Source organism: Erythrolamprus reginae, chromosome 1, assembly GCF_031021105.1.
Source record: "Erythrolamprus reginae isolate rEryReg1 chromosome 1, rEryReg1.hap1, whole genome shotgun sequence".
NCBI lineage: Eukaryota > Metazoa > Chordata > Lepidosauria > Squamata > Dipsadidae > Erythrolamprus > Erythrolamprus reginae.
The window spans coordinates 74,833,096-74,855,750 of NC_091950.1; the positions used below are offsets into that span (position 1 = coordinate 74,833,096).

General features: G+C 41.8%; 1 protein-coding gene across 4 annotated transcripts in view; it reads right to left on the reverse strand.

The window, feature by feature from the left end:
• Window positions 1-21,750, reverse strand: part of G2E3 (G2/M-phase specific E3 ubiquitin protein ligase) — a 48,268-nt gene extending 26,518 nt beyond the window's left edge. The window contains exons 1-6 of one of the 4 annotated variants that reach the window (XM_070734088.1): window positions 21,666-21,750; window positions 11,190-11,282; window positions 9,356-9,427; window positions 5,645-5,700; window positions 2,674-2,771; window positions 461-562 (exon numbers count right to left, since the gene is read on the reverse strand). In XM_070734088.1, coding sequence (XP_070590189.1) covers window positions 461-562; window positions 2,674-2,771; window positions 5,645-5,696 — 252 coding nt within the window. In that variant the 5' untranslated portion in view covers window positions 5,697-5,700; window positions 9,356-9,427; window positions 11,190-11,282; window positions 21,666-21,750. Of the gene's footprint in view, window positions 1-460; window positions 563-2,673; window positions 2,772-5,644; window positions 5,701-9,355; window positions 9,428-11,189; window positions 11,283-21,188; window positions 21,559-21,581 lie in introns of those variants that run through there. The other 3 variants (XM_070734098.1, XM_070734107.1, XM_070734115.1) reach the window with 3 other exon arrangements.
• Between the last annotated feature and the right edge of the window lie 905 nt (window positions 21,751-22,655).

Here is a 22,655-nt window from a genome sequence, read left to right on the forward strand (position 1 = left end):
TCACGTACATACAGAATATAGTTATCGGCTATAAATAAATTAACTGCCTTAAAGTGGCCCTGGGTTGGGCCTAGAGGCAAAAAGGAGCTGTGACGTTCCTTCAAATATACCAGGGTGATCCGACATAAAAAAAACATATATATATATACACACACACATACACACACATATATATATATACATATACATACACACACACACACACACACACACGCACACACAATGAATTTCATGGAAACCCAGATAAGAAAGGCTGTTCTAAACCTTTGTATGAAAAGTTCATTTTGCAAGAAACTATAAACCTGCTTTGGACAAGATCAAAGAACAAAGTCTTATTTTTTTCTTTTTCAACCAAAATAGCTTAATTACATCTGTTACTGCTAATGTGAACTTAGGATATATTTAAATTTATGAATATTTATAACCCCTTGGAACAGATTCATTATTCAAAATCTCTTACCAGTCTTGCAGCTCGATTAATTTCTTTTTGGATATCTTCAGTTAAAAAACCATAAAAGCCTTCTTCATCTTCACCTCTCTGCCAAATCCCGCTTGACATTAACTATAATAAATTTAATGATGAATTAAATCAAGTGATATTCCAGAAATATCTGCATTAACTTTTCACTATAAGAAAGCATGTAATTTAATCATTACTGAGGTTTACCTGCAGTATAATTATATGTGAATTTCAGCAAATTATTAAATCATGTTTGCAATATATTTGTCCTTGCAAATATGGCAATAAAAGTTGTCATTTATTCAGCACAGGTAGTCCCCACTTAGCAACTGCAATTGGAAGACTCAACTATGCATCAGTTGTAAACTAAAAAGTCATGTGACTTAACATATACGTTTTCACTGTGGTTAACAAATCGCCACAAATACTGTATTTTTCAGAGTATAAGACACACCTTTTTACTCCCTAAAAGAGGGTAAAAATTCAGGTGCATCTTATAGTCTGAATGTAACTCCCCCTTCCCCACCAGCCCTAAGTAGCTGCTAATGATCTACCCAGCTCTTACCTTGCAGCCTCTTTCATTGTTTCTCTCTGCTAAGAATGTTTTCCAAGCCCTAAGTCTTTCCATGGTTTTTTTCATTGCTCTATTTGCTCTGAATAAGTTTCTTTCCAGCCCTAACCAGGTGCTAAAGATGTTCCCAGCTCTTCCCAGCTTGCAAGCTCTTTCATTGTTACTCTCTCCGAATAAGTTTTTTTTTTAAGCCCTAACCAGGGGATAAAATAATGTGTTGAATCTGACCAGACTAAGGACACTAGCTAGATGAATATCTGGTAGGCAGATTCCCCCCCTATTTTCCTCCCCCAAAATTAAGGTGCATTTTATACTCCAAAAAATATGGTAGTTAAGTGCAATGTCACATGATTGCAACTCCTGTTTGACTTCTCTATTTACTTTGCTTGTCAGAAACCGACTGTGATGATTGCAAATGGCTATTATGGGATGCTGTGACTGTTGCATATGCTTGAATCATGATCACGTGACCATGAGGACATAGGAAAGCTGTAGCTTTGAGGATCGTTTGTACTGTAAATCTCCTTGTCCAGGACCACTGTAGGTTCAAATGGTCACTGAATGAATGGCCAGTAAGAGAGGAATACCAGTACATCTTTCTGGTCCACATTAGTTATGACAACACTTGCCTCTAAGGAAATATAAACAATTTCCATTGTTTTCAAAGAGGTTCACATCATTTGTAAAGCTAGCATTGCAACTTTATTGTATAAAATGATATCCAGATCTTTTACCACTTTCTAGTGGCATAGTTTTGAATGTTTAATATGCACAGTTTTAATTTTTAATGGCTTTCTATTTATCATTTTTATGTTCTGTAAGCTGCCCACTCACCCTCTCAGGGAGATGGCCAACATATAAATAAAAGATTTTTAGAATGGAACAATTGCTAAAGATAAGTTTAAGTTTTTCCTGCTGCAACACAGTATTTGCCAGGAATCTTTGCATGGCTCTGTTCTGACTCTCAATCTCAATCAATTCAGAATAAATCTGTATTCTTTTTGACCCTCACATGGCATATTTGCACATGGCGGTTTGGCATTACTCCCTAGTGGGGTTGTATCCAATTGTTCCCATACCTGACATCACCCATTGCTCTTATTTGAGGCTCAGTTTGCTATGACATTCTCTGACCTTTTCTTTTGTCTGGGGATATCTCTTCAACCAGGAATAACACGTATTCAGGTAACAATGTGGATTGCCGAATACTATGCATGGCCAGGAATTGGCTGAATGTGAATAGTAACCTTAAAATGAATTCAGAGAAAACAGAGGTGCCTATTGTGAAGGGTGATATTTCTGAACAAGTGTGGAAGATGCTCCATGTTTTTAATGAGTTTTAAAACAATTCTCCATTGTCAGAAAGACTATGCATACAGTTTGAGAATATTTCAAGATTCACATTTCTCTTGAATTTCTTAGATTGAAACAAGGAGCAACAAAACCTTACATCAGCTAGGTTTATGCACAAACCTGTACTCTTTTTAGTTACTAATTTGAAAGAAAATTGAGCTCAGCACATATTATTTGATTTTGTTAAATAGACATATATTACCCACAGAAACTGTAAGAGCAGTCTGTATATTATCTAACTTTCCAATTATTGGGGAGGGAGGGGGGAAGAGAGGCTAGAAGTACTTACCACACAGTAATAATGAACAGTGAGATTAGAGTTCTCGTAGGTTCTTTTTTCCCCATATTTTTCAGGACAGTCATCAGCCCGTTGACAGAATTCACAGGCTAAAAGATAAAAATAATCTATGATGTTCTACTGGTTATTGGACATATAACAAGGTAATCAGAGCATCATGCAATAGTTTAGCATATTTCACAGATTTCTCTGAAGTAAATTGTAGTACAGTGATCCCCCGAGTTTCGCGATCTCGTTCTTCGCGAAACGCTATATCGCGATTTTTCCCACCCGATGACGTCACTCTCTTCCTTCCTCATCTTTCTTTCTCTCTCTCTTTCTCTATCTTGCTTCTTCCTCTCTCACACTCTTCCTCCCTCTCTCATCTCTTCCTTTCCTTCTCTCTCTTTCTCTATCTCTCCCCCTCTTGCTGGCGGGCGGCGGGCGGGCGGGGGGCATCAGCGAGGAAGACCCAGGGAAGGTTCCTTCGGCCGCGCAGCAGCTGATCTGCTCGGCAGCGCGGTAGCAGCGAGGAGCCGAATCAGGGTTTCCCCTTTGCGTGGGCGGCGGGGAAACCCGGATGTTCGTCTGCTCGCTGCTGCTGCGGCTGCCCAGCAGCTGATCTGCTCGGCAGCGCGGTAGCAGTGAGGAGCCGAATCGGGGTTTCCTCTTTGCGTGGGCGGCGGGGAAACCCCGATCTTCGTCTGCTCGCTGCTGCTACGCTACCGAGCAGATCAGCTGCTGGGCGGCCGCAGCAGCAGCGAGCAGACGAAGATCGGGGTTTCCCCGCCGCCCACGCAAAGGGGAAACCCCGATCTTCGTCTGCTTGCTGCTGCTGCGCTACCGAGCAGATCAGCTGCTGCGCGGCCGAAGGAACCTTCCCTGGGTCTTCCCCGCCGCCCACGCAAACTCCACCATCTGCGCATGCGCGGCCATGAAAAAAAGGGTGCGCATGCGCAGATGGTGTTTTTACTTCCGCAACCCTACATCGAGAAAAATCGATTATCGCAAGGGGTCTTGGAACGGAACCCTCGCGATAATCGAGGGATCACTGTAATTACAACCCCAGAAGTTACTTCTGACTGCATTCATAAATAAACAAGGCCACGTGGAAATTTGTTTATTTAGCAAATTTATATGGTTGCATATCTTAACCAATTAATACCAGGTAGCCAATAAAACATAAATAATGAAATTAAAAAATAGAATAAGCATCAATCTATTTCAAGTAGTTCAGATTCCTCACAGATTCTTGGTACAGAATCTCAAGTATTTTCTGACAGCATAACAGGATACACATATTAGGCTCTAGAAGCAAGTTGGTTCATTGGCTGATGGAAAAGCCTTCTGGAAGGCAAGTTTCCCATGACACTACTTAACAGAAGGTAGGTGGAATGTGCACACCATACAGATCACCTGTGATGGGCTGAAACCACTGGAGATGGGCAGGCCCTCAAGTACCTGGTTCTATACCATGTATTGTTTTGAAAGTGACAACCAGCATTTGGTTCTAGAAACGTACCAGAAACCAGCGCAGCTCATGTAGCAATGGGGTTATGTGGATGTTCCCCACTGCTACCAAATGAATTCAAGGCCAGCCCTATACAGTGTGGATGGCAATAATCCATCAGGAAATGGCTAAGGCATCAATGACTGTGAACCCTCCAGAAATGGATGTAACTAGTGAACAAAATGGTTTTGTGCAACTGGCCTCCTGGGCACAACTGCTGCTTCAGAGAGATCTGTGGCTCCAGCAGGACCCTCAGGCTGCACGTCCATTCTGTCTGTGGGCATGCTCTTCCATACAAACAACAGAAGATGTCGAGCTGAAGGAAGCTCTTGAATGCCCTGCTATTTAGTCTTGCTAGAATTGAGGGGGAAAAACACTCTTCTTCCCCATCTAGATCTTTCAAACATCCCTTGGGCAGGAATCCATAACTGAGTATCATCAGCATTCTGATACTTTATCCTATGCCAATACTAGAGCTAATTGTCACCCTCCCATAACACAGAAAAGAAAACAACCACAAAAACAGTGTCTGCCTATCCCCTCTCAATTCTGATCTGATCCAGAAGAATTTCATAGCTACAGTAGTGAAAACCACTAAAGCAGTGGTTCTCAACCTGGGGGTCGAATGACCATTTCACAGGGGTTGCCTAAGACCATAGGAAAAGAAAAATCCCCATGTTGTTAGGAACTAAAGCTTCTATTCTGGCGCCTTGGAACATATTTTTACAATCCGACCAATCGGGTGTTTTCTCTGGGGCTGTCCCACTGACCTTCCTGTCAGTCAACTTAAAGCTCTGTTGAGAGAATGGCGCTAGACTTATGGTTGGGGGTCACCACAACATGAGAACTATATTAAGGGGTCACGGCATTAAAAAGGTTGAGAACCACTGCACTAAAGGAACCAAGGAGGGCTAGAACAGATACAACACACAGTCGTGAACTTGCCATAAAAAGGATTAATGCTGTCCTATTGCTGTAATCTGACATGAAGTGCAACTGAAACAGATCTAAATAAATTTATTTCTTCCAGAAACCTTGGGAGCCCCAATTCTACCACGTCTCCTCAAGAAAGAGTAGCATGGAGAACTATCAAGACCCATGTAACTTTGATGAAGAACGAAACATAGTTACTGATCTGGAGAACTTAGTATTAAACTTTATTAGTCCAATTAGAATTCAAAACATTAACACTGTAGTGTTTGTATAGTCATTAAAAATGCAATGATGATTAGTAATAATTACTACTTTGCTTGATTGTAAAAACACCCAAAGCACATGTTTAAATTAGCATCAGTTCTTTTGTCACCAAGGTTACTAAGTACAGGAAAGGACAGAATTTAGTGTTCTCCAATATGGGAATCGTATAATTTGCATAAATCCCAACCAGCATGGCTATTGCAGACCCACTAATTGAAGGCACCAGGCTAGAAGCTACATTAATTAAATCAAACACAAATAGTTAGAAACACTTACATAGATTCTGGAAGCATCCAATAATGTTCTTACTCATTCTAGTGTTCTCCATTCAACTAAGGCATAAGAGAGGGGGGGAGGGGAAATCAGTTACTATGTGATATTAAACTTTATCTAATCCTCTTCTGTTTTAATTAAACCAAACTATATGGTAAGAAAAATAAAGAACTGCGTGCACACGCACATACAGTGCGCAACATGAAAGGGGCATTGTTCTTACCTTACCTTACTTGACTCATTCTTGATGTGCTGAGAGAGAATCCAAGGAATAGGAAAGGAACAGTTAACTCTACTGCTCATTAGACTAAATCAATCAAGTCCTTGTAGCCATGCCTCTCATGTCTACTTCCCCCGTTTTTGACAATGGTGTGATAATTGATCTGATCATGATGCTTGACCTGACCACCTCTGGACACTGGGCCAGACAGCAGCCAGGGTGGGTTTGGATTCTCTCTCAGCACATAGAGAATGGTAATGTCAGGTAAGAATAATGCCCCCTTCTCAGTGTGCTGAGAAGAATCCAAGGAATGGGACATACCATAGCTGGCACGTCCTAAGAAGTTTGGTCCAGAGTCCCTGAGTGTGTGTACAACTTCCTGGATGACTTGTCTGCTGAAGGCCGCTTTAGCGGAACCGAAGGCATCCAGCATGTAATGTGATATAAACAGGGATGGAAGAGATCACATTGCTGCTCTACATATCTCTTCAATGGAGGCCTGTGTGGCCCATGCTGTTATAGTGGCCATACTTCTAGAAGAGCCTGAGGTTCATATGATTTGGCGGTGCATGCCCATATCCACAGGCCTGTTGTTGAGGCTGTGACTTTATTACCCAATGAGGGTTGAAACAACATGAACAAGGACAAACAGAGGATGTCCTTTTGATATAGATACAGAGACCCCTCCTGACATCCAAGGTGTGCCATTTCTTCTCTAGGGTATAGATCAGTTTAGGGAAGAAATCAGGTAAAATCAGTTCTTGTGCCCTGTGACCTTGGGTAAGAATGAAGGGTCCAAGCACAGAATAACTCTATTGGTATGGAAAATGCATAGATCCCTCCTTATTGACAGGGCTGCTAACACAGAGATGCGTCCTATTGAGGTGATAACCACGAGAAAGGAGACCTTGTAGGTAAGGAAACGAAGACTGGCAAAGTGCAAATATTCAAAAGGTGCAGAAGAAAGATTGTAGGATTGTAGGTAGATCCCAGGTGGGATATGGGTGTACTGTCGGTGGCTTTAAGTTAGTCACACCTCTGATAAAGCTGTCTGGTGCAATCCTCCAGGTCTAGATACCGATATATTGACTAGATCAGCGAACCATGGCCTCTTAGGCCAGTAGGGAGCTATGAGTAGTATCTCCGCTCTCTCCACCATTACCCTGATTACCTTTGGGTTGAGTGGAAGTGGAGGAAAGGCATTTTGCAGCCCTCAGGCCCATGGAATGTGGAGTGTGTTGACTACTTCCATCCCCAGTTTAACAAACTGGGCATAGAACCTGGGTAGTTGGCTGTTTGTTAAGGTGGCAAACAGGTCCAGGTTTGGAGGCTGAAACTTTTAGATAGTGTGTTTGAACAGTTTGGGGTGCAAGCACCATTCTGCATGGTCAACCGTGGCACAACTGAGCTAGTCTGTCTGTACATTGGACGTTCCTGAGATAGGTTCTTCCCGCAGGGATAGAAGATGCCATTCCGCCCAGTGCCTGGCTTCTTGCATGAGGGCCCTGGAGTGGGTGCCCCACTGATGCTTAATATGGACCTTGGTGGTTACCTTATCTGTTAGGATAAGTATGTGGTAGCTGGAGATGAAGGCCTGGAACTGTCAGAGGGCTAAGTGTGCTGCTCTGAGTTCTAGCCAGTTGTTTTGCAAATCTTGCAACCACTAGCTTTGTGGCATTTGGATCTCCATGTGAGCTTCCCAGTTGAGCAAACTGGCATCCGTGGTGATGGTGAGATAGTTTGGCTTATTGAATGGGCATCTCTTGGCTGTGGGCAGGGACATCCACCATTGGAAGGCCTGGAGGACTTCTGGTGGGACTTGGACTCTGGTAGTTGAATTGTTCCTGCTGGATTTCTGGTAAGGTAGGAGGAACCACTGTATGATCCTGACATGCAAATGTGACAAAGTAATGATGGATAGGCATGACACCATCTTGCCTAAAAGCTGTGAGAGGAAGACTAGGGGTACTGTTTGGCTCGTTCAGATTCAGCTTGCCAGAGCTCTGATGCTGTCCTGGCATTCTTTGGACGGAAACTGTGCATGATGTCATGTCTATATAAGCTCCCAAGTATAGTGTCTTGTTGGTAGGGGAGAAGTGGCTCTTGTCATAGTTGACTGATCTGTGATCCTGGAGGACTCGGGTCGTAAAGCGGAGATCCTCTGTAGCCCAGAGGTGAGAGGAGGACTGGATCAATATGTTGTCCAGATAGCATTAAATGCAAATAGGGATGGTTCTGCAAAGAGACTTAGATACCCACCAATGGGAGGGTAGGACTTTCTTTTTGTCCTTGATCTCTCCAAATAGCTTGTCACCTTTGGAGGGAGCAGAAGCCAACTTCCACTTTTGCTTCATTTCTGCCTGCCAGCGTCACAGGAGTCGTGGGGCTATCATGGACGAGGTGATGGCCCTGGAAGCAAATTTGGCTGAGTTCAGTGTGGCATCTGCAGAAAAATCTCCCGCTGCTATCAGCTCGTTGATGTCCTGATGAGTGCAGAGATCAGAAACTAGGATCCTTGCTTGTATCTGTTTGAGCCAAAGCAAGGAAGTTCTATTGAAGAAGGAAGCAGCCATAGTCGACTTGACCACGAGGTGGCTGCCTGATGGCCTTGTGAAGCATCAGTTCTGCTCTCCTATCTTGTTTTCAAGACATTCTGTGCCATTAGACATAATGGTGGAGGAGGCTAAGGCCACCACGGGTCTTGTTGACATTTGTAATGCCACAGTGAGCTTCGGGGTCACATAGTAGAACCGCTGGTCACTCATACTCGGTGATGGGTATGCCCCTGGTAGGACCCATTGTTACTGGACGATATCCAGGAATAATTTCGAGGAGGGGATTCTTATTATCAGTGGCAGGCATCACCCGACTATTGGGGTGAGCTAAGTCCAATGCCGGATGTGACACGGCTGGGTCTGCTCCTATTAAACCTATGGTTTTGGCTTTGTAGAGAAGTGTCTTAAATAAGGCAGGGCGGAAGAGTCCTATGAAGACTGAGGGGGTTTGGAGCCACTTCTTCCTCCTGGGATAGCATTAGATGTTTAAAAGAGACCTCGGCTCTACAGGGAATGAGCTGGATAAGGGCAACTTTGCCGGTCAGACCGGGGGAGCCTGCTTGTCGTTTAGCCCATGCTGTGCTTGACCTCTTCCTTGAGGTGTGTCTGTGGGAGTTTATAATAATAATAATCGGAGTTGAGGAAAATGTGTCTGTTGGGCTGAAGACTGAGTCGAAAACTAGAGAAGTAGACATGAGAGGTGTGGCTACAAAGACTTGATTGACTCAGTCTAATGAGCAGGAAGGCAGAGTTAACCATTCCTTTCCAATTCCTTGGATTCTCCTCAGCACATTCAAAAGAATGTGGCTTTGTTTTTGATCAGTAACTCATAGAACTTTTTTTTTATTACAGCCAATGATTTATAGCAACAGTAAAATTTAGCATAAACCTGAAAGTCAGAAATGCAAATACAGTATCTTTTTGACTACACAAAATTACCTGGAAAAAAAAAAAAGGTATTCTTTGTTGTTCTTTTGTCTCTGCAAATTTGTGGACAGTCCTGCATTCAGTCTTCATCCAGATAAGAAAGATGATGAGGAGCAAAAGAAGAAAAAGACAGAGCAAACAAGAAAGGGAAGGAGGGGTAGGGGAGGGGAGTAGAGTAGAGGGGAGTTAAATGTTTTATATCAAATGAGCAAGCAAGGAGGCAGATGAGACAATAGATCATAAAGGCTACTACTCTGACATAATTAGGTCATAAAGGTATTTCTCTGAGGCATTACAGTTGTCATCCAACCACTTAAGTCTGGGATCTCATAAGTCAATATAGTTATTTATAAGCAGAGTAGCACACCCTATTGGAATATAATGCCAAGTGTCAAATCCAAACTACACTTTTAAAAGGATCCAAACAACTGGAAAAAAATAAAATGAACAAAGAAAAATTTACAAAATTATAAAGTTAAATTATACTATTCGGTTTAGCATATTTTTCCTAGCAGTGTTAACTTATGCTACATTTATTCTATGTGTTTAAAGACAAATCTAACAAGTGGAGACAAAACAATTTATTCTTGTCAACTGAAAATAAAATAAATGAATTTGCAGTAATATCTTTTACCACCTCAAATACTTTAACGTGAGAAAATAAGACAACTACTATTGGTTTAGGAATATAATATATATGTAACAACTTCAATATTTGTACATGGAATACAGAGGTGCTTACAGAAGCAGGCAAAACCTCTTATGTCAGCATTTCAAATAAATTTCATGCTCATATTTGACAGTTATGCTGTACAGTGATACCTCGTCTTACAAACGCCTTGTCATACAAACTTTTCGAGATACAAACCCGGGGTTTAAGCTTTTTTTGCCTCTTCTTACAAACTATTTTCACCTTACAAACCCACCGCCACTGCTGGGATGCCCCACCTCCAGACTTCTGTTGCCAGCGAAGCACACGTTTTTCCGCTGCTGGGATTCCCCTGAGGCTCCCCTCCATGGGAAACCCCACCTCCGGACTTCTGTGTTTTGGCGATGCTGCAGGGGAATCCCAGCAGGGGAATCCCAGCATTGCAAAAATGAGCGCTTCGCTGGCAACGGAAGTCCGGAGGTAGGGTTTCAGTGAAATCGCAGCATCGCAAAAACACCGAAGTCCTCGAAACCCCACCTCCAGACCTCTGTGTTTTTGCTTCGGGCACTTCGGCTGGCAAAGGGGGTGAATTTTGGGCTTGCACACATTAATCACTTTTCCACTGATTCCTATGGGAAACATTGTTTCATCTTACAAACTTTTCACCTTAAGAACCTCGTCCTGGAACCAATTAAGTTTGCAAGAAAAGGTATCACTGTAATTCCCAGAGCACCTTTTCTTAGAAATACAGAATAAGAAAAAAATTATAAACCCCTCCAGTTTCAAAATAAGTAAATAGCTGCCCCGAGTTTTCGGAGAGGGGCGGCATATAAATCCAATAAAACTTGAAACTTGAAGTGTCCAGTTCTCAGTATTCTACTAGTAAAAATTAACACTGTAAGAACTTGTTGTTTGAGAAAAGTAATAAATCATTGGTTATCCCATTATTATTTTGAATACAGTACTAGAGCACTATTGATGAACATGCAATCTATATTTAGTTTGTAAATCTCAGATAAAATAAGAGGTTTTGGAAAGTTAATTAGTTTTCCTTCTTCCTTGGTCATTCATGAGGGGACATAGCCTGGTTTGCTTTTTTTGCATACATTACAGAAAAGGGTACAGATTTTATTTATTTATGATCGCCAAGGCAAATCAGCTCAGAAATAACTGAATGTGACTTTTCAAAGTACTCACAGAACTTAAAGCTGTTTTCCTATAAGCTTGTGTAAATGATAGATGTTCTCTGCCTTGATTGAGTCTGATCACCAATCTTCCTCCATCTGCACTCTTTAAGAATTAGAAAAAAACAATGACAATTATTTTTTTGTCTGAAAAGCATAAATATTCTTTATTAGTAGTAAAAATCTTACAAAGTGAAATGTTTGTACCCCTACGAATAAAAAATAATACTCAAAATGATCTGCTTCTACGGTATGTCAGCCTTCTACCATTTGAGCATTCTTTAGGTGTTTGGACATCAAAACATATAATTCTTAGCAGTTACCAAGCTGGTTGGAAATTTTAGAAGTCCATACACTGTTGTTCTATGATGTCTTAACTGCTGTTAGTTGCCTGGTCCCCACAAGCCCTACTATGTTGCCTCATCATGGTGGTGGGTGTTGCTGGCAGAAATGTATGTGAAATGTATGTGAAAAATATATATTCTCAGTTTGATGACCCAAGATGGAGGGATCATTCCAACTATGCAGCAAAAACAAAAAACCCCAAAACCCCAGGTACCTGTGTTAAGCAATAACAAAATAGGAAGATACTAGTTGCGGATTATCACTTTAACAGCAATAGCAAAGGCATTATTCATACTATGAGAGAAAGTAATTTATTTTTACTAAATATGACATGGATAGAAAATGATTGACAATTCACCGAGAAAATCTATGGTTGCTAAGAGTCAACAACAACTTGATGGGATAAATTTAAATCAATCAATTGTCCAGAGTCACATATTTCAGATGGGCAGTCATTTAATTTGAAATATAAACAAATTTGATGGCTTCGTTTCACAAAACCACAGCTGCTCTTATAAAACCAACTTAAAATTAAGGTAGTATTTTACTTCCACTAAATTTCTTGGAATCCAAGTAAATGGCAGCTTGAATTTGGCTAAGAAAAATGAATATTTTCAGATTTGATAAATAAATCAGACAGCAGTTTTTGAAAGGTGGATTTCCTTTTTTATTTTGTATATTAAAGCTTTTAATATTTGATAGCTATCTTCTCAATTCATGCTTTAATTATAACATTCTAAATGAAATATTATAGCAGCATCAAACAAAGCAATTCAACGCCTGCTCATTGCAACTATCAAGAAAATAAAGCTGTACATTACAATCATAAAAATCAAAAAGACAATCTAAGGTAATGAATATAAGCGGTGCTAAAAATCAAGTTTACACTGCTGTGAACAAAACATTTCCAAGTTAGTCAATTTTAAATAAATGATTTGTAACATACAAAACAAGAAGCAGCAGAAATTTAGACGCATGTTTTCCATTCCATTAAGGAGCAACAAAGACAGCGTGTGTGCTTCAGCAGCTTTCACAAATGCTATCTCAGTTCACAATATGTGCTTTGCATTTAAATAAGAAAGGGTCTTAAGTTCATATTGTAGATTCTGACAGGCTAATGTTACCTTTTTTCTTTCAGCAAAAAGCTTTGGGGAGATGAACAGTAGCGTCCAAGAAAAATATCTGGAGTATACTGTATCATAGTCTGCAAATTAGAAAATATCTAATTTTTGAAGTTAAAAGGTACCAAAACATTTCATTCTAATGGTCAACTTCATTCACAATTAAATCTTATACTGGATATTTCCTTTTCTGCCGGGCTTCTTGATACGAGCCCCCCATTAAGTTCAAAGATAGGAATTCAGACACACAATTTGTAAAGTTTTATCGAAAGGAAAATAAGAGCCAAACACATTTTTAGTCAGTCAGAGTGCTCACCTTCAAAGCAACAGCCTTGAATGCTGTGAAGAACAATAAACAAACACAAAGCAGATAAAAGGCAGCTATAAAGACGTCACAGCCACCTTCCTTCAAGAGTTCTATGAAGTAACTATGAAGTAGTCCAAACGTCCAAACGTTCTATTTTTCTTATGTTTAGGATTGTTCAATTTAGTATATCAAAACTTTTGAGTTTATTGATAATTTTGCCTGCAAAATGCATTCTATTTTACTATTCTATTTTGGTGTGGGATTGGTAGCTTGAACCTTTCTGAACATAATGATATGAAAATTAAACTGAAAAAATGATCCTTATTGGTTTATTTTGCTCATAAATGGGCCCCCATGCTTATACTCAAATAGGCTTATACTCGAGTAGGCTTATACTCGAGTATAAAACAATAAACCAATAAGAGTCATTTTTTTCAGTTCATTTATATTTTTCTTATGTTCAGGATTGTTCAATTTAGTATATCAAACCTTTTGGGGGAAAATTCCTTAGGGATTTGTAGCCTTAAAAAATATAAATTGACACGAAATTCAAAAAGGATGGGGGGAGGGGCTTTTTGATCAAAATAAAAATATAAGTCTCAATTTTTCCAGTTCAATTTTCATATCATTATGTTCATAAATGTTCAAACTAGTTTTCCAGTGGAAAAAGTTTTCAAAAAGACCAAATTCAAGTACCTAAAAAAAATCATTTTGATCCGGGTCTATATGACCCGAACAGAGTAAACGTGACTTTTTTTTTGCCAAGAAAATTTTTTTCCCCCCACCCCCACAATTTTTTTTTTGATGATCAGCATTGTTAAATTGAGTAAATGAATGCCTAAGATTTTAAAAAATATTTCGGATTTGGAGCATAAAAAAATAAAAAGTGAAAATGGTTGCAAGCAGCCAAGGGTGTGGGGGGGAGGCCTTATTTCTGATGTTAAAAAGACAGTAAGAATCATTTTTTTCAGTTCATTTATATTTTTCTTATGTTCAAGCTACCAATCCCACACCAACTCCAGTAAAATAGAATGCATTTTGCAAGCAAAACTATCCATAAATTGAAAAAACTTTCACAAAAATGGGGGGGAGGCACATTTATGTGCAAAATAAACCAATAAGGATTAATTTTTTCAGTTCAATTTTCATTCCATTGTGTGCAGAAATGTTCAAACTTGTTTCCAGATGAAAAAAGCTTTCAAAAAGACCAAATATAAGTACAGTGATCTCTCGGTTAGCGCGGGGGTTACGTTCCAAGACCTCCCGCGCTAACCGATTTCCGCGTTATACTGGATGCGGAAGTAAAAACCACCATCTGCGCATGTGCGCCATTTTTTTCATGGCCGCACATGCGCAGATGGTGGAGTTTGCGTGTGGGCGGCGGGGAAGACCAAGGGAAGTTTCCTTCAGCCGCCCAACAGCTGATCTGCTCCGCAGCGTGGAAGCAGCGAGGAGCCGAAGATGGGGTAAAGGCAAAGGGGAAACCCCATCTTCGGCTCCTCGCTGCTGCCGCGCTGCGGAGCGGATCAGGTGTTGGGCGGCTGAAGGAACCTTCCCTTGGTCTTCCTGCCGCCCAGGCAAAGGGGAAACTCCAAGATCGCTTGCCGCTTGCCGCTTTGCAGCTTGGAGCCTTGCTTCGCCTCCTTCGCTGCAATAGGCAAGCGGCAAGCGATCTTGAGAAAGAGAGAGAAAGGAGGGCGACTTGCCAGTCCACGCCCCCCTGGATGAACAGCCTCGCATGGCCCCAGCGCCGGGCTCCGCTGTTGCCTCCGCCCCCATTCGGCTCTGCAGCTGAGAGGCCTTCCCGGCAGAGCCCTCTCCAACAGCTCCCGCTGCCAGCGCAAAAAAGAAAAGAAAAAGAAATCCCCAAAAGAGGCAGGCACAAAGCGGGGGCACAAGGGGAGCTGCCCGGCAGAGGTTGCTTTTTTTCTTCTCATGGGCAAGTGGAGGGGGGGAGAGAGAAGGGAGGAAGAGAGTGTGAGAGAGGAAGAAAGAGAGAGAGAAATGATAGAAAAAAGGGGAGAAAAAAGAGAAATGAGAAAATGATTGAAGCATAGTGACAGGAAAGAAAGAGAAAGAGACAGAGAAGTGACTCTTGGTGATGACGTATGACGTCATCGGGTGGGAAAAACCGTGGTATAGCAAAAAAACCGTGGAGTATTTTTTAATTAATATTTTTTGAAAAACCGCGTTGCAGCGTTTCGCACTAATCGAGACCGTGCTAATCGAGGGATCACTGTATCTAAAATGATCAATTTGCAGTCCGGGTCAAATAGACCCGGGAACATAACATTAGGGAGTTTTTTTGCCCAGCAAAAACTAAGCCCCCCACCCCCCCAAAAAAAATTCTCATAGAGAGAACCCCTGAAATGATGAAAAGTCATGAAATTTCAAGTTTCAGATATGCAGGGAAAATGTTTTACAGGGGACTCAAACTTGGTTTCGGGTCACATACGACCCGAACAGAACAGCAGGGTTAAAAGCAAGCAACTGAGGCACGCCCACCACCAAGGGCTGGAAGAAGCTCCAGGAAGAGTGAGACACTTCTTTATCCCCCACCATAGCCTTTACATTCTCAGGCCAGGCGAGAGTGACTGGGAGGGGATGACAAGAACAGCCAGTGGTGGGACAGGGAGCCACAGCAGAGGGGCCAAACAATTACATATGGCAGTGGACAGCATGAAGCCAAATAAATTAAGACATCACTTAAACACATTACACCCCAATCATGCTGATAAGGCCGCTTGAGTCTTTTCAGTGAAAATGTGCTGAATATTGCAAATAATCATCTCAGCGGAGAGTTGGGGGCACGCAAAATGTTTACTTCTTCGGGGGGGGGGGGGCGATAACAGAAAATAACTGAGAAATGCTGGGCTAATGGAAGTCAAGCACATGGTTTTGATGGTGTAAGAAATTACACACTATATTTTCAACACTTCTGTATAGGATTGCCATAAAAACACAATTCCATCTTAAAGATTTTTAGGAAAACTAAAAAGTAGATTAATACTCTGTGTAGTTTCATGGGGCAAAACTAGTACAGTGGTACCTCGAGATACGAGTTTAATTCGTTCCGGACCTGGGCTCTTAAGTCGAGCAGCTCTTATCTCGAACGACTTTTCCCCATAGGAATTAATGTAAATAATTTTAATTGGTTCCAGCCCTCAAAAAACTCACAAAGTTAGTCTAAATTATGCAGAAAGACATGTTTTTAATGAAGAAATGTACATGTACATATAAATGAATAATGAAGTTTCTTTCACTTAACTTGTAAACTTTCTTAAACTTTTAAATTTACATATGTTCAACTTCTCTGCCACCCAATCCTGTAGGACAGAGGTCCCCAACCCTTTTTGCACCAGGGCCCGGCTTTAAGCGATCAAGAGAGGAATGGGTGAATGAATGGACGGAGGGTGGGAAGGAAGGAAGGAAGGAAAGAGGGAAGGGACAGGAACAGAGGAAGGAAGCAAGGAAACTTATGAAAGGGGAGAGTAAGAGAGGAATGAGTGAAGGGAGGGAGGGAGGGAAGAAGGTGGGAAGGAGAAAGAAAAGAAGAAATAGAGGAAGGGAAGGTAAAAGAGAGAAAGAAAAAGAGCAAGAAAGAAAGCAAGAAAGCAAGAAAGAAAGAAAGGGGGAAGGGACAGGAACAGAGGAAGGAAGCAAGGAAACTTATGAAAGGGGAGAGTAAGAGAGGAATGAGTGAAGGGAGGGAGGGAGGGAAGAAGGTGGGAAGGAGAAAGAAAAGAAGAAATAGAAGGGAAGGTAAAAGAGAGAAAGAAAAAGAGCAAGAAAGAAAGCTGCAAGCACCCCCCCGAGCCCCCCAGGCCGGCTGCAACCTTTTAAAACACACGCGCCGCTTCGCAGCTGTCTCCTGAAGCCGAACGTGGAAGTTAGCGTTTGGCTTCAGGAGACAGCTCCTTGGCGCTTGTATCTCGAATTTGGGCTTGTAAGTAGAACAAAAATATCTCTCCCCTCCCAGCTCTTATCTCGAGTTGCTCTTAAGTAGAGCAGCTCTTATGTCGGGGTTCCACTGTACATGACAAATTATGCACAGATAACTGCATATCTAAAAATGCTGTTGTAGAGTTGGGGGAAAAAAGCTGTTGTTCTATTTCTTTGACAAAAATCAGAGAAAATTATAATTTTAATCGACCCAAAAGGATAATTATTATCTTAGTACGTAGAAAGAGTAGGCAAAACAAGTTAATGGCTATAGTTTTTGTTGTTGTTTTTTTATTTTATTTTATATTATTATTATTATTATTATTATTATCATCATCATTATTTTATTAGACTTGTATGCCACCCTTCTCCGAAGACTCAGGGCAGCATATAAGTTCATTCATAACATACAGAAAATAAAAGTTTTTCTCCATTACAGTACTGATAAAAAATTACTACAGCACCATGTAATATGTTAGACTACGTAATTGTGCTATTAACTGTAAAAATTTAAAACCATAGGAATGACATTTTACTTCTACAATCCAAAGCAATGTGCTAAATAACAAATACTATGGAACATAAATTGCAGAATCTCAGTGTGTTTGTGCTCTGCACAGGAGTTTTTGTCTTAGTGTTGATCACTGCAGAAACAGTGTGACAAACATTTCTGCTGCAATTACAGCATTTATATTCTTGAAAGTGAAAAATGTTAGGGAATGGTGGAAATGTTATCTCCTTTCTATGTACAAATGGTATGAGAAGATTATCCTATTCCTAGAATGGCTTTTTTTCCTGATAAGATTAGCTTTTAATTCCTGGGTAGCAATCAAATATGCAAAAAATTGGAGCACCCCAGCTAGATCAAGGTTCGACAAACCCAGGCGCCTGGTCGCCAGTGGCGCCTAGAAAATGTTGTCTGGCGCCTAGAAGGGCGCTGCGGTGCCTCTGACCTCTCCGCTCCTGCCCGATGCCGCGGTTTCTGGCGCTCTCCTGCTGGGTCCCAAAGAAGGCAGGCAGGAAGGAGACCTCCATTCTTCGCGCCTTTTTCCCGCCTTCCTTCTTTGGGGCCCAGCAGGAGAGCGCCAGAAACCGCGGCATCGAGCAGGAACCGGGAGGTCGGAGGCACCGGCACGGCAGCGCCCGCCCAGCTGAAGGTTCCCTGTCGTCATCGGCAAGTGTCCTTTGGTTGCCCGGCGGGAGGGCACTGGCGGTGGGAGCGGGGGGGGGGGCCGCGGCTGCAGCGGCACAGGCAGTCGCGGGGAGATGGCGGGGGGAGGGGGGGCGGCTAAAGCGGCCCCGGGCACCATTCCCTGTACGCTTTTCCAGGGGCGCGCAGGGAGCCGCGGCCACCCGCCCGCCTACCGGATTTCCCTCCGCGCGGCTGGGGAGGTGGATTCGCCGCCCCCGCCAGCCCGATCTCCCTCCAGTGGCTGGTGACGTAGTTCTACCGCCCTCGCCAGCCTGATCTCCCTCCGTGGGGGGGTGGGGGGCGACGAACCGACGACCGGGGGCTGTCCGTCCGTGTTGGGTGGTGCAGGGCAGGCACAGGCAGCCCCAGGGGAGAACAAGGGAGGGAGAGAAAGGAAAGAGAGAGTAAGGGAGGGAGAGAAAATTGAATGAAGGAGGGAGAGAAAGAAAGAGTAAGAAGCAGAAAGGATAGAGAAAAAGGAAGAGAAAGGGAGGGGGAGAAAGGAAAGAGGGAGGAAGGGGGGGAGAGAAAATTGAATGAAGGAGGGAGAGAAAGAAAGAGTAAGAAGTAGAAAGGATAGAGAAAAAGGAAGAGAAAGGGAGGGAGAGAAAGGAAAGAGAGAGAAAGGGAGAGAGAGAAAATTGAATGAAGGAGGGAGAGAAAGAAAGAGTAAGAAGTAGAAAGGATAGAGAAAAAGGAAGAGAAAGGGAGGGGGAGAAAGGAAAGAGGGAGGAAGGGGGAGAGAAAGAAGATATGAAGGAGGGAGAAAAAGAAAGAGAGATAGGAAGGAAAGAGGGAGAGAAAGGAATGAGAGAGAAAGGGAGGGAGAGAAAGGGAATGAAAGAGGGAGAAGGGGTGAGAGATAGAAAGGATAGACAGAAAGGGAGAGAAAGGAAAGAGAGAAAGGGAGGGAGAGGAAGGAAAGAGATGAGAGAGGAAGGAGGAGACAGAGGGGGTGAAAGCGATGTCAGGTGGAGACTCGGCAAAAAACCAAGTTTGCTTAAAAAAAATTCTGGCTCCTAAATTTTTTGGCTGGCTCCTAGATTCTGAACAACTTTGTCGACCCCTGAGCTAGATCATACAACCAATTAAATAGCAACTTGTTTCCTATACAATAAGATCAGATGCCCAGAAGTTCACAAGTAGAATACTTTTAGAACTATCACATAGCCAATACTATCAGCTCTCAGAAGTATGTACAGTCAATCCACTTTTGTCATTCTTCCTAAAATGGGCAACTTGCTTTTCTTTCAAGAAGTCAAAATAACTACAGTATTGTAATGTACAATAAAACAGCCTTTCCTTAATATTAAGATGCCTGCACACAAGTCCATTACCGCAGATGTCAACATTCAGGCAACTGCACTAAAAGATCAGCAACACTTCAGATAAAATACTTTATAGCTTTTAATATTTAAACCAGATACTGTACATGTTATATACCTAATGCAAGAAATGTCCTTAATTATGGAACAGGTTTTTAAGCTTCTGTGCCTGAACAAAAAAAGGGACTGTTTTGCTCTGTGCTGAAGTGGTTGGGAGAGAGAATTAGGGAAAAGACAAGACCCTGGTTGCTACAGGGCAGGGGTCTCCTTGGCAACTTTAAGCCTGGCAGACTTCAGTTGGCTGGGGAATTCTGGAATTGAAGTCCGCCAGCCTTAAGGTTGACAAGGTTGGAGATCCCTGCTATAGGGAAAGGACACCACTGCTATCCTGAGGCAGAGAAAGTCTTGGGAAAATTTGGGGGGGAAGTGAATAAGATAAGATATGCTGCATTGCATTTGCAAAAGCTCTGTGGAGAGAGGAAAATATTGAGGAGGTAAATGAGATGTGCAGTGTTGGGAGTAACTGAACCTTCTCCCTCCCTTTAGTTACCTAAAAATTAAACATACTAAGGAATATCAATTTTCCTGAAACTACATGACTACTATAGGGGAGCACAACTTGCTTAAAGAGCAGCCAACAGATACAAAGGTGTTCATAATGGTTGACCTTTTTTCTTTGTTCAGATCTAAATATTGTGCATCATGACTTCCAGTCCAGATTTTGTATTAACCCAAAGCACTGCTATCTGGCTTTAATTTCAGCTTTTTCATTTTCATGTTACCTAACTTAATATTCAAAGCGGTCAATTGTTTTTGAGTTTTAGTGACACGCTCGGAATATTTAATTTGCAAAGTTGGCCACTTCACTTGCATGTGACTCTGGCCCAATAAACAATTAAAATACAAGATAATCATAAAATTCAAAAATTAAACTAGTTAAAAATTAAAATAACACCTCACTTCAAAGCTGTAACACCCCCCCCCAACCCTACCAGATACCACATAACCTAAATTATTATGGCAGATTGTAACAAAATTTCCCAGTAGTATGCCAAGGTTATAGAAATTATAAATATAGAAATGAAATAACGATAAGGAGCATACTATCATAAGTATAAGTGGATTGAGGTTGGGAGACACTCAGGAATGGTTTTAGAGGGAAGAAGAGAAAGTAGAAAGGGGAGGTAGAGAGGAGTGGAAAGAAGCAGAAAATTTAGAGAGTTAATAGAGAGACAATGAATAGAGGGAAGGAGAGAAGGAGTAAGAAGGTAGGAAGGTTGGAAGAGGGGAGTGTTGATAGGTGTTGAAAAAGATATTAGTTTATGGAATAATTAAAGTGTATGTGTATTTTATTGATATATTTTAAGGCGTATGTGTTTTGTTATAAAAATGGAATTTGTGTTAAGGAATAAAAATAAAATTTTGGAAAGAAAAAAAATCTCAGTACGTTTGGATTAAGCGAATTTAAATAGGTAAAACGGGGAAAGAAAGTCACAAATGAGAAATTAAGTGGAAATTAGAAAACAAATGACCTTAACGGAGTCTGCAAAATTGACCACCTGAATATTCCTTTGAAAAGCGCTTGCCCCGTGCATCTCTTTTCCCAAAGTAATCCAATTTTATGTCATGCTCGCAAGGAAGAATGGAAAGAAATACACACTATTTCTGTAATTCTCCCTCAAGGCACTTTGGGAATGCACCAACACGAACTCGCGAGTAAACACAAAGAGGCAAAAAAAATTAAAATTAAAAAGGCGGTGGGACGAGGAATCTCGCTTACCCATTAAAATTCTCAGTTTTTAGCTTCGCTGCAACAAAATAGTTAAACCCTCAAATCCGGGATTTCTTCCTTTAAGCCGATCGAGCCTCAACAAACTGCAGCTCTTTTTTTCTCCATTCGTCCCTTTGTACTGCTACTGTTTTAAATCCTAGCGTTCACCCTCCGGGGAGAATGTCCCGCCGAGTTTGACGGGCTTACTCCATAGAGAGCAGCAGCTCCCCAACATAGTACAACAAGGGAAAGTAGCCAAGGAGTCGCGCATAAGCAACAACACCGAAGCCACGACGGAGAATTCGGAGCGCAAAGAAACGCCGTACGATAAACTAGATTAAATCAATCAATCCATACGCATTAAAAAAAAAAAAAAAAACAACAACAACAACAACTCTTCACCGTCTCTGTGCCCTCGTTCGCCCCGAGCTGCCCCGTCGCAGATGCTTCTCCCCCAACACAAGCAGCCCGATGATGAAGCCTCACCTCCAAGACGCGTTAACACGCCCACGTCCGCTCGAAAATAACCGCCGCGACTATTCAAACTCCGACATCCGCTTGCGTCACAAATAGAGGCACGAACGGAAGAGAAGAGCCCCGCCCCCTTTCTTCGTTATAAGCTACATCCGTTGAGCCGAGGTTCTATTGCGTTGGTCTGAATAGAATTCTTAGAGCGGAGGGAGGGGCTGGTGGTGAGGAAATCTTTGACTGGACGATTGGCTGCTATTGGCTAATTATGTCGGGGGGGGGGGGAGGAAAAAGGCTGGGGCGATTTTCCGTCTCTTTCCATTCAATTTTTTTCGAGGAGGGGTGGGATTTTTCAGCCACGTCAATTTGTCAGCCGGGAAGACCGGTTGGTCTTGCCGGAGTTTGAACCTTGCCTCCACAAAGGAACTGTTCTCAGTATGTGAAGTCGGCAGAATCCGTCCCCTGTCCAATTGTCTTTCCTATACCTCATGTATCTTTTCTTCCTTTCATATATCTCCTCTTTTTTTCTTCAATCTTTTCTTATATACTTTCCTTGATATATATTACTACATGTTCTCTTCAATGTGTATGGTGTATTGGACAAAATAAATAAATAACAAATAAGTAACCCTCAACACAATAGAAGTTGTAAATGCCCCAACACTGGAAGTTTTTAAGCAGATGTGAATAACCATATGAAGTAGTGTAGGGTTTCCTGCCTAAGCAGGGGGTTGGACTAGAAGACCTCCAAGGTCCATTCCAACTCTGTTGTTGTTGTTATTGAACGAGCTGGAAGGGACCTTGGAGGTCTTCTAGTACAGCTCAAGCAGGAAAAGCTCTATTTTTAAATTTAATTTTATTATTTTGTTAAGTACACATTGGTAATATACATAGATATAATGTTTATATACATGAGATGGATACTAATAAGAGGGAACATTAGAACAGGGACAGTAAGCACGCTGGTGCACCTATGCACCCTATATATTTTGTATTAATCTTTGTTGT